Source organism: Diaphorina citri, unplaced genomic scaffold, assembly GCF_000475195.1.
Source record: "Diaphorina citri unplaced genomic scaffold, Diaci psyllid genome assembly version 1.1 scaffold54, whole genome shotgun sequence".
Classification (NCBI taxonomy): Eukaryota; Metazoa; Arthropoda; class Insecta; order Hemiptera; family Psyllidae; genus Diaphorina; species Diaphorina citri.
Genome location: NW_007377491.1, coordinates 311836 through 324903, shown reverse-complemented (window position 1 = coordinate 324903; position 13068 = coordinate 311836). Strand labels below are relative to the sequence as shown.

Here is a 13068-nt window from a genome sequence, read left to right as displayed (position 1 = left end):
ACGCGGCGCGGACACAGCTTTATGAAGCATCGGGAATGGATACTTACAACTTACAATACCTATATACCAGATATACCATATACCTACATATTAGGGTTGGTCCACTTTCTCTCCGGCACTGAGATACCCGAGGGTAAAGGGCTGTGGTGAAGGGACACACTCCTTGCTCCTCATAACTCCTGTCAGATGTGTGTTTACCGGGAATAAAGAAAATATAATCAGCTCTCCAGAGATGATCGGGGATCGCGTGCCTTTGTGATTAAACCAGGGGTGGTGATAAAGGGAACAAGGGGGGGGTCGAGAGTATACCTGAACAAGCAGGGTCCGTCCCTCCGGGAATTTTTTAGCCCGTAGTGATTAGAGAAAATCAGTACCTATTTACCTACCTAATTTGTTTAATATTCAGTTTATTATTATTCTTGATTTGATTTTACTTTCATGTAATGATTTAAAATCAAGACTAGAGCCCGTTCTCCCTTTATTCCCAATATAATGTTCAAGTCACCCAACAATTTATTGGCCTTAAATTATCGAGTGAACTGTTATCTAAAACTTTCTCGCAAGGAAGGACGGACTAAAAAGGGACGAAGGTTTAAGAGCTTTCGAACCCACGTGGCTAAGTGTGTATCTTATCTAAGAGCATCGAAAGCATCTAATCTATTCAATAAGTATCTGAGAGTATTCAAGTATTGCAGTAAAGTATGCACTATAAGTTCAAGGCAATCTAGAATATGCTTACAAGCTTTTCTTGTACTGTAAATATTGGAACTTTTGGCTCTTATCAAAAATTTCGCCTGCGGCGCTGCTCATTTCCCCCTTTTTTGTGTTAACCTTCATCCCCCCAGGATATGTAAATGTGTAGACTGTATAATGACAAACTTCAGGTTCATGCTTTTTAAAAAAAAAAAAAAAAAAAAAAACAATTTGAATATGATGAGTGATGATATTATCTTTGTTATTTTTAAATATAACTTATTGGAGATGGCTACATGAGTGTTCTTTTTTTCTTTCGGTTAACAAATGCTTTTTAATCATGTCAACAAATGCTTCAGAAGAGGGGAAATTCAGAAATGATAATACAACTTTTCTCCTATCTAACTAGTGCACTTTGTTGAGGGGAAAGCTAAATGAAACTAAGCAAAAAAAGAGTGCAAGAAGTGGGAGAAGAAACTAGGAAAATACACTTTATTAGGGTAGAGATAGAGAACAAATTGCAAACGTAAGGAATTTTAAGCAAATTAGGGATCAATGGAGAGAGAGCGAGAGGATAGAGAAAGCAAAAGGGGAGAGAGAGATAAAGAGAAAGAGAAAGAAACCAAACCAATGTCTCTCTCTTACTACAACTTATTCTCACTGGCAAAAAAAGAGACTATAATTTACATTTTTGTACCGCAGTCTCTTTGTGTTGAGATTGCACAGTCTCTGGAGTACACGAGGGAGTTTAAAGTGAAAATACAGATAGACGTACACTAGTCCCAATGGTTTCCAACCTTTTTGAGGACATCGCCATTCGATGATACACCCTAGGAATGTATCACACATAGCTGACTCAAAACCCACCGTGTATGGACAAATGAGACAAACTGTCAGAAGACATTTGATTGTGTTCGAAATCCGCTCGACCCCGTACCTAAATGCTAGTAAAATAGAGCCTGTGTTGGATGATAATTATCAATTATAATATGCCTAACTTGTCGATTTTTCCTTTAGAAAGTTTAGACTAAAAGTGAAGAGGTTTGATAGAGGGACCTGTAACGAAGGAGATCATATCATCCCGAAAGCGGAGAGAAGGAGGACTGGATATCTTAGTACTCGAGGGCCTTATTTTTTTTTTTTTTTTAATTATTATTTGCACACATGTTTAAAAGTCACTTTCTAAAGTCTAAAGACAAATTAATTTTGTTAATTGCATTTTATTAATTTAATCGGGGCTGTATTCTGAGCGAGTCCAGGCCTCGACTGTCATCGAACCAGCGCCCTTCGGGTTACCACGCGAGCATCTCGACCATTACGCCACCAATGCACATACCGGCTTTGCTTAAATTAAAGCTGGACAGGCAAAGTATATCCAAATAAAGTGTGCATTTCAACAGGATAAATAAAGCTTGGTTCTGAACAGGATAAGGCCAGGTATACAATGTTAAACGTATCCAAATTGTCTAGGTGTGAACATACTGAACATATTTGTATGATAATAGACACTGAAATTATAATAAGAGATTCACTGAGTAGTATTATCATAGGTATGCACGGTGTAGATTAGGGAGTGCCCTATGATAGGAGAGGTATTCAGGGTTCAGGATGTTGGTCCACTATTTTACACACATAAAGTAGGTAGGTATAAAGTAAACTCATGGCATTATCATGTACCTACTTTAAAAGATTTTCCAGAATAGCAGAATTCTTACTGAAAGGTCTTGAACAAAGGAAGGCCATAAAAAGAAACCTTAATCAAAAAAATCGGCTGCGGCGCAGTGGGAATAGGGTGGAAAATCTTGGAAAAGTAGACTGGAAATTTTGAAAAATTGGACTGGAAAACCGGGAAAAGTCAGGGAATTTTATTTTTCCATTTTGGTAGACACCCTGGATGTAGAAAGAAGGGAATAAGACGAAGAAAAAGGAGGAAGAGGAGAGGAAGAACGAAGGGCAGGACGAAGAGAAGAATTAAGAAAGAAGAAGAAAAAAGGGAAGAGGAAGAAGGAGGAGAAAAAGAACTATGATGAGACTAAGAAAGAGAACAAGAAGGCGAGAATAGTGACTAATATGAGCAAGAGGAAAGGAAGAGCAAACTGAAGAATAAGGAGGGAATAAATCTGAGAAAAGGGGACAGAAAGAGTATTGAGGGTAAAAGAGTGGGAAATGAAGATTTTTCCCTCCTAAGAGGTTATTTTTTACCTTGATGGTTATATCGTACTTTATTTTGTGTTAAAGTTTCGAGGGAAATAGTGAGGGAAAGAGTATTGAGGGCAAGAAAGTGAGTGGGAAATGGGGGGAAATATTCCCCTAAAGAGGTCATATTTTTCCCTCTAAAGGGGTCATATTGTACTTTATATGTTACGAGAGATGAATGCTGATTAACATGCTAGTTACATATTGCTGTTCAGCATGCTCCCCTGAGCATATGTCACGGGCAGCGTCACATCAAATGTCCCGAGCAAAGCTCCTTCGCAGGCAACACATTAATGTGTTTGTGCGCATACGTTTCTGCGCATTTCTTTCTGCGCTACCCAGCGGACGAAAAAAACAACTGCGTAAAGTCTGACGTCACACATTTTTGAACTCTTTCATTAGAACGGAAAATGAAAATTGAATATTCGACCTTTTAAAGTTACTTTTCTGAGTTTTGACCTCAGATTTGGATTTTTCACAACTTTTTACATAGGAATCGACCATTTATTTATAATTTTTACCCATTTGCAACTGCTCCATTGAAAGAGGATAGAAGACATCTGCTGACTTTGTCTTGATTCTTTCCATCTCTAGTGTACAATTCGCACTATTTTCTTTATTTTTGTTTCAATTTCACACTGTAAAATCTCTTTGTTTTCACTTGACCTAGCCTAATTCCTTCTGAATAGCAAACAATGAAAACCATTCAGTTAGCATAATTCCTGGCCTGTCCTTCGATGATAAAAAAAAAAATACCCTACCTTCTCAAGTAATAACCACAACCACAACCCCAACCCTCCAGTCTACCCTACCCTATCTAGTACCGACCAACTTGAACTACCTAGCTAACCTAACCACCTCAAGTGTTCAAGTATAGATAGACACCTTCTCTCTCTTTCCCTCTCGCTCTCGCTCTCTCTCTCTCTCGTGTGAATTAATTTTGGAACGACCTTTGTCACAATGACAATCCAACAAGCCATCATACGAATTAACATAATTAAAGTTCCTAAAAAAAGGCAAATCTCTATGTGTTTCAGATGTGTGGTAGAACCAAAGAAACAGCAGCCGTTGCAACAGGACGGTACGAGCTCGGAAGTAACAGAGACTGTTTTCTCCAACGAGGTCAGCTCCGTGAAACACCAAAGACAACAGAATAGTTTAGGTAAGACTTTGTGAAGATTCATCTTCAAAAGATTAAGTAAATTTACTCTTCGAATTGGATAGGAAAGAGAGTGGAGGAGAGAAAAGAGGTCGAGAAAATACTGAAGAACTTTTAGCGAGTAAAATACTTTCCGAATGGGGTATAAAGTTAGGAAAAATTAATTTAATCTTCATTCTTCTGGGTTAGAATTCAGGACTTACATCATATCAGAAACAGATAGTTTAGAGGGGTTCGAGTCGATTGGAACACACAACACAGTACGTATGTATATCAATGGCTGGCTCCACAAAGTGAGTTTACACTCCATTCAAGTTAAACTTTTGTGATGTGTTGATAGAAAGAAGAAAAAAAAAAAATCAGGTACCTATCAATTTAAGTGTGGGACCCAATTGGTACTTAGACCCTCTCATCCCGGGACCAGAAAACAGGTTGAACAGAAATAATTGGTAATAGAAAACAAGTTTTGGGACCGAATTGGTTTCCTCCCGACTTTTCACCTACTGGTAGGAGGGAGAGGGGCTCTCTTTTCTAACCTTTAAACCCACATCATAAATATGAACTCAGTTCACATGAACTTTGCTCCCCAGAGGAGAGGAAGAACGAAGGGCAGGACGAAGAGAAGAATTAAGAAAGAAGAAGAAAAAAGGGAAGAGGAAGAAGGAGGAGAAAAAGAACTATGATGAGACTAAGAAAGAGAACAAGAAGGCGAGAATAGTGACTAATATGAGCAAGAGGAAAGGAAGAGCAAACTGAAGAATAAGGAGGGAATAAATCTGAGAAAAGGGGACAGAAAGAGTATTGAGGGTAAAAGAGTGGGAAATGAAGATTTTTCCCTCCTAAGAGGTTATTTTTTACCTTGATGGTTATATCGTACTTTATTTTGTGTTAAAGTTTCGAGGGAAATAGTGAGGGAAAGAGTATTGAGGGCAAGAAAGTGAGTGGGAAATGGGGGAAATATTCCCCTAAAGAGGTCATATTTTTCCCTCTAAAGGGGTCACATTGTACTTTATATGTTACGAGAGATGAATGCTAATTAACATGCTAGTTACATATTGCTGTTCAGCATGCTCCCCTGAGCATAGGTCACGGGCAGAGTCCGGAACTCCGGCCAATAAGAGTTGAGTGTTGAGATTGCTTAGGTACTACTACTAAACCTTCCGTGGTTTTGTGTTGCTGTTGGAATTTGAAAATTTGAACTTTAGTTCTACATAAAAAATATCCAAAACACGTTTTGAGGTCCCTAGAGCCTAAATCCAAAGTTTCAGCCATTGGTCCGTGTGTGTGTCTGTCTGTCTGTAAACAAAATATCTCGAGAACGGTAAGAGCTAGAGACTTGAAATTTGGTATGTATCTTTCAAATGTGACAAGGATGCGACACGAAACTTTTGGTTAAGACCGGTGCAACGCTTGGCGGCATTTTACCGCTTTTTGGCGGTTTTCGGTGTAATTTAACAATATCTCGAGAATGGTATAAGCTAAAGACTTGAAATTTGGTATGTAGTTCACAAATGTGACAAGGATGCAACACAAAAAAATAGGTGCTGCGGTTGGCGGTATTTTGACCGCTTTTCGGCGGTTTTCAGCTATACTGACTAAACGGTTAGAGATATTGTAAATGTTACAACAGAACACCCAAATAAGCACGATTTAATAGGATAAGGAAAGTCGTGTGATGTTCATACCAGATTTTTTCATCTACCGTCGTCGTTGGTAGTTAATTGAAAGAGGATAGAAGACATCTGCTGACTTTGTCTTGATTCTTTCCATCTCTAGTGTACAATTCGCACTATTTTCTTTATTTTTGTTTCAATTTCACAGTAAAATGTAAAATCTCTTTGTTTCCACTTGACCTAGCCTAATTCCTTCAGAATAGCCAACAATGGAAACCATTCAGTTAGCATAATTCCTGGCCTGTCCTTCGACGATAAAAATTACCCTACCTTCTCAAGTAATAACCACAACCACAACCCCAACCCTCAAGTCTACCCTACCCTATCTAGTACAGACCAACTTGAACTACCTATATAGCTAACCTAGCCACCTCAAGTGTTCAAGTATAGATAGACACCTTTCTCCTACATTGTTGTCAATAACTTCTCCTACATTGTTGTCAATAACTTCTCCTACATTGTTGTCAATAACTTCTCCTACATTGTTGTCAATAACTTCTCCTACATTGTTGTCAATAACTTCTCCTACATTGTTGTCAATAACTTCTCCTACATTGTTGTCAATAACTTCTCCTACATTGTTGTCAATAACTTCTCCTACATTGTTGTCAATAACTTCTCCTACATTGTTGTCAATAACTTCTCCTACATTGTTGTCAATAACTTCTCCTACATTGTTGTCAATAACTTCTCCTACATTGTTGTCAATAACTTCTCCTACATTGTTGTCAATAACTTCTCCTACATTGTTGTCAATAACTTCTCCTACATTGTTGTCAATAACTTCTCCTACATTGTTGTCAATAACTTCTCCTACATTGTTGTCAATAACTTCTCCTACATTGTTGTCAATAACTTCTCCTACATTGTTGTCAATAACTTCTCCTACATTGTTGTCAATAACTTCTCCTACATTGTTGTCAATAACTTCTCCTACATTGTTGTCAATAACTTCTCCTACATTGTTGTCAATAACTTCTCCTACATTGTTGTCAATAACTTCTCCTACATTGTTGTCAATAACTTCTCCTACATTGTTGTCAATAACTTCTCCTACATTGTTGTCAATAACTTCTCCTACATTGTTGTCAATAACTTCTCCTACATTGTTGTCAATAACTTCTCCTACATTGTTGTCAATAACTTCTCCTACATTGTTGTCAATAACTTCTCCTACATTGTTGTCAATAACTTCTCCTACATTGTTGTCAATAACTTCTCCTACATTGTTGTCAATAACTTCTCCTACATTGTTGTCAATAACTTCTCCTACATTGTTGTCAATAACTTCTCCTACATTGTTGTCAATAACTTCTCCTACATTGTTGTCAATAACTTCTCCTACATTGTTGTCAATAACTTCTCCTACATTGTTGTCAATAACTTCTCCTACATTGTTGTCAATAACTTCTCCTACATTGTTGTCAATAACTTCTCCTACATTGTTGTCAATAACTTCTCCTACATTGTTGTCAATAACTTCTCCTACATTGTTGCCAATAACTTCTCCTACATTGTTGTCAATAACTTCTCCTACATTGTTGTCAATAACTTCTCCTACATTGTTGTCAATAACTTCTCCTACATTGTTGCCAACAGAATCATCGAAATCGCCGGAGGTCGCGAGGTGTACTGTCAAAGTCGGAGCAAGTCCTCGCGCAGCAAGTCTGGCAACCATGGAGGCGGTAAATCTGGCAACATGGCGAGCCGAAACAAAACACGCGGCCCGGGCGACATCTGGGAGCTGCGATCCAAACTACACGCACAGTAAGTAAAAAAGCAACATGGCGAGCCGAAACAAAACACGCGGCCCGGGCGACATCTGGGAGCTGCGATCCAAACTACACGCACAGTAAGTAAAAAAAAAGGAATTTTAATTGTGTTGAGCATTAAATGCTTGTCACAAATGTCCTTCCTCGCCTGATAAACTACGCTAAATTTAATGACTTGACTTGGACTCGAACCACCAACCTCCAGATCCAGAGTCCACCGTGCTAACGTACACCACTGAGGTTGGTCTACAGTAAGTATACACGCTCAGTGAGTTTTCAGAAACACGCACACGCACAGAACCACGGACTCTTCAGTTATACTCATTTTTCCCGTATCATAGCGTCGTGTGATTACACCTTATACACGCCACTCACCTTTTCCGAATATTTATGATTAATTAGATTTCCTTCGCTCCTCCACAGCAACAGCAAGACTCGCAAGTTCCCAAACATTCCGGAGGTGAAAGTAGGGGAGGTGGCGGTGGTTCAGAAGCCTCCCTCTCCTCCGATAGCAAGCACAGCACGGCCGGGTCTGCCAATCAGAAGGTCCTGGGTTCGCCTCTCCCTATCGCTCAGTACGAGGGTAGTCCCCGACGCTATGGCAATGCGAATAAGTTGACGGAACCCCCGGTATTGCCTTCCCTGTTGTCGTCGCCCTCCGTGTATTTACCGAAACCTGGCTTTCCTCAGGCAAGAGTTTTTTCCTAATATTATCTTTTCCCACTCAGTTGGGGTCGGCATTTTTAAACAACAATTTTTCCATTACCTACAATTCAACATCATTAAATATAATACATGTTATGGCTTACTCTTTATCCATGGAGCATTTAAAGAAAATTAAAGCTCTGTATCGGACAATATTATTATTTTTTTATGTATTAACAAATACACAGTACAATTCAACATCATTAAATATAATACATGTTATGGCTTACTCTTTATCCATGGAGCATTTAAAAAAAAATTAAAGCTCTGTATCGGACAATATTATTATTTTTTTTATGACACTTATGGCTTTCAAGCGGCATAGTTCTCCTGAAGAAACTTTTCCACACAACCACTATCTTATTTTTATGTTCTGGTTGTGTTTCGGAAAGGTTGTCTACGGCTGATGGCTGTTGTCTGACAACAACTTAATACTTACAAGTAGGTAGACGAAAGAAATGAAACATAAAGGAATAAACACCTGTTTCCAGCCTAGTTAGCTTAGTTGGTAGTGCGTCTGCCTTGTAAGCGCTAGGCCGCGGGGTGTTTCGGAAAGGTTGTCTACGGCTGATGGCTGTTGTCTGACAACAACTTAATACTTACAAGTAGGTAGACGAAAGAAATGAAACATGAAGGAATAAACACCTTTTTTTTTTTTTTTTTTTTTTTTTTTTTGATCTGTGATCAATATTATGTGATTTAGCACTCATATTTTTCATTTGTATCTCCCTGTTTGCTGATTTGTGTCTCATATTTGTTTCCAGGCGCGGATGAAGGCTGTGTAGTGTTTGACGACATTGGAGGGGATGAATGGGGTCGGAGACCCTCCCGACATAGGAGCGGGGGGCCCCTGTCTAGTGGGGGCAGCTCCCCTAGTCCGCCCCTGCACCACTACCCGTTCCACTTTTCCAGCAATCATCCCCTGTTCTTCAAGGTAAGAGATAATCCACCCCTGGTTTTAGAAGACGAAGAAATGAAGAATGGACGAAAATGAAATCCCAATGGAAAGTGAAACCTTCGTCACTTGAAACTCTAGCACCTATACACTGTTGTTGTCCCCTAAATGGGAAGTATTGTGTCTCATCTCGCCCATCTGATGAGAGGCATACTACGGGATGGGCATGCTACGACACATACCACACGAGTCGAATATACTTAGCAGTTGTTTCATTGCTACGAAATGAAAAGGGCGGTGAAACACTCATCTTTTAAACTGGAAAAAAATTCTATGTTCGAATCCTGCCCGAAGAGGGCCAATTTATTTTTTTCCTTTTCCGAACTGGTCGCTGCTCGATTAAAGTAGCTACTCAATTGCCCTCACGAGACTGAGTGCACCTCGAAATTTAAGCAAAGAACAGAAAAAAATTCGACCCCTCTGGAAAACGAACCCGGGACTTCCGGCGTGGTGTGATACCCACTCGGCCACGGAGGTTGTCTTACCTTGAAAATTTCCCTTGTATAATTGTGAAGGAGACAAATGAACAGATTGTAGCTGGCAGTCTGATCCTTGTGCTTTTTCAGCAAGGTCAATACACACGCCCCATACTTCTCGTAGTTGTCATCTATAGGACCATCAGCAGACTCAGGGGAGTTTACATATGAGAGATCCCCAGAGGGGGATACTTGAATGCGACCCGTGGGAAAATCCAACATATTGTACGACAATTTGATGCATGATTCTGAAACGTGACAAAGAATATAATGTTGAGTGTAGACGATGGTATTCCAATAAATAGAGCGTTTTGCAGAACTACATGGTGTTTGGAGAATTTGCTGTACACTGATCTGTACCGGGTGTTTGGAGAATTTGCTGTACACTGATCTGTACCGGGTGTTTGGGTATAGGTACGGAAGGTAGATTTTTCGGAAAATATTAATAAATTGTCATCATTTTCTCTCTATTTCTCTAATCAGTATGTAAACAAGTTACTTTCAATCCCCCCCCGCCCTCTACTCACCTCTGACCTTTGTCACACCAACATCCCGGAGTTCCAACATCAGACGGTATCCAGCCCCAGACTCCACTGCAAGAGACCTCGCCAACAACATCTCCGGACACCCCTCAACGTCTTCACTTGACTAGTAACTTTGGAAACTGTAGGCAATTTTTATTTTACAAGAGATAAACAATCATAAAATTAAAAAACCTACAGGAGCCGACATGTTTCGTCATCTCCTGATGACATTTTCAAGGCGAAGGCGACTGAAGAAAAGAAAAACAAATTTGAAAAAAGGAGGTTAGAAGAACATTGCGCATGCGTGGAATAAAAATTACTTACAGTTTCCAAAGTTACTAGTTAAGTGAAGACGTTGTTCTTTTAACTATACAAGCACTAACCTGAGGGCACGTCACATGGTAGGAGCTTTTCATTGTAGCAATGATTTTGGCGATGATGTCGAGCTTTCTCCACACGAGAGGGGAAGTGTAATCTTCATCGCACATTGCTTTCAGTAAGATTTCGATCCCGTTGGATTTGTTCAAGGTTTCATTCAGAACATTGGTACAAGCGTTCATAAACCAAACATGTTTCTTGGCTCCAGTCTGAAAAGTATAAAAGCAGCTGTCAAAACATTTTTAACTTCTTGTTATGCGATTTCAGGTTAGCCAAAGTTTGAAACATGGTAGTTTTTATTATTATTATTATTATTTTTTTTTTTAAATGTGATTTGAAAACTTAAGGATTTCTTGATTTTAGATGAGAATGAACCTATCTAAAAGGAACAGAAAGTACCCAAAACATTCTCAAACCAAACCACCAAATCAAATCAGTTGCCTGTATTATAGGTTTCTGGGGTAAGGTATTTACCTGTATACAATAACCAAAGAGAAGCATAATCTGTTTCAGAAGATCAGTCTGATTCACACTGCTCAACAATTGACTCAGCATGGTTTTGAACTGGTGTCTCTCATGTACAAGTCTAGTATAGAACTCCTCACTCATAGTGAATGACTTCTGTTTGTTACTAGCCCCAGGCTTCAGCAATGGGGTGTAGGAGAGTTGAAACAAAGCACTCAGATAGTCTCCCAAGTGTTGGACAAGTACTATGGACTTGAGTGTGGTGCTTGAATTGAACAGTTGGGATAGGACTTTGGTGATGAATGACAGATGATCATAGTTCTGAAAAACAATGAAAATGAAGATTTGTTAGGGTGTTAGTGAATGACTTCTGTTTGTTACTAGCCCCAGGCTTCAGCAATGGGGTGTAGGAGAGTTGAAACAAAGCACTCAGATAGTCTCCCAAATGTTGGACAAGTACTATGGACTTGAGTGTGGTGCTTGAATTGAACAGTTGGGATAGGACTTTGGTGATGAATGACAGACGATCATAGTTCTGAAAAACAATGAAAATGAAGATTTGTTAGGGTGAAAATGTAAACCATTGAACATTTGGAGTACAGTAATAGACTTAACATTGAATTATTGGCAGAGATTTTTTCCTATTATGTGATTTATGGACACATATTCAGGCATATTACCTATTACATGTAGGGCCAAAAAAATTCCCTTTAGAGCTCCCAATTCCCTGGAACCTTCCCATTTCCATTGAACATTTGGAGTACAGTAATAGACTTAACATTGAATTATTGGCAGAGATTTTTTCCTATTATGTGATTTATGGACACATATTTAGGCATATTACCTATTACATGTAGGGCCAAAAAAATTCCCTTTAGAGCTCCCAATTCCCTGGAACCTTCCCATTGTTGGGAGATATAAGTATGCCATTGTAAAACTATGTTATTTTCATCCTTTATTAATTTCTAATTTTACTGTCTAAATGAATAAATCACTAAGGTGATGGACTACTACTAACTACTAACCTCTATGATATCCACTGGTTCATCAGATTTCAGAAGCCCAAAATGTTTACTTCTTTTTTCTACTGGGATTCCAATGCCTGGTAGCAAAGATCCTATTAGTCCAAGAGAAATACATATCTCTACACAACGCTTCACTTCTTGCTCTTCATTTACACTGAGTAGTGTTTCTTTGACATCTTGAAGTCCAAGTGACTCAAGTTTATCTTTCAATTGTAACAACAAATAACTTCCAATGATAATGAACTTCCATCTGAAAAAATCTAACCTCTATGATATCCACTGGTTCATCAGATTTCAGAAGCCCAAAATGTTTACTTCTTTTTTCTACTGGGATTCCAATGCCTGGTAACAAAGATCCTATTAGTCCAAGAGAAATGCATATTTCTACACAACGCTTCAGTTCTTGCTCTTCATTTACACTGAGTAGTGTTTCTTTGACATCTTGAAGTTCAAGTGACTCAAGTTTATCTTTCAATTGTAACAACAAATAACTTCCAATGATAATGAACTTCCATCTGAAAAAAGTACATGAGAGGAGTGTGAAGATTTCAAGAAATAAAAAGGATTTAAAGAATAGCTTGATATGATAAAATTAACAGCCATAAATGAAAATGAAAGCAGAAAGGTAACACTTAGGTACACTTCAGCTTTTTCTTTCCTAAAAGGGTCATTTTAATTTTGAACAAGGTACGGAGAGAAAACTTAGAAAAGTGGGTTCAGCAAAGAGCTTGCTGAGATTTTTTTTTTTTTTTTAAGAGCCAGCTTACCTTGCATTGCTTGGAATACTAATGTTGATAGATTTATCAGCAAAATATTTTTCTATCAGGACATTGGTCACCTTTTCTTGCTCATAGATTTGAACAACACAGTTCTCTAGACAGCTCTCAAAATCCGTTTTTCCTGCAACAAAGTAATAAGTAGGTATAGAATAGACACTACAGATTTTGCTACACATAATGAGTTTTGGATTGGCTTCAACCCATTTGAGCTATTGAGTGTAGGCACCTTTACGGGGACAACAAAGTAATAAGTAGGTATAGAATAGAC

General features: G+C 38.7%; 1 protein-coding gene across 1 annotated transcript in view; it reads right to left on the bottom strand.

Annotated features, from left to right (window-relative positions):
* Positions 1-13068, bottom strand: part of LOC103517039 (transport and Golgi organization protein 6 homolog) — a 50456-nt gene that overhangs the window by 37208 nt on the left and 180 nt on the right. The window contains exons 2-6 of the mRNA XM_026829116.1: positions 12789-12921; positions 12417-12536; positions 12022-12271; positions 11365-11531; positions 11006-11150 (exon numbers count right to left, since the gene is read on the bottom strand). Coding sequence (XP_026684917.1) covers positions 11006-11150; positions 11365-11531; positions 12022-12271; positions 12417-12536; positions 12789-12921 — 815 coding nt within the window. The remainder of the gene's footprint in view (positions 1-11005; positions 11151-11364; positions 11532-12021; positions 12272-12416; positions 12537-12788; positions 12922-13068) is intronic.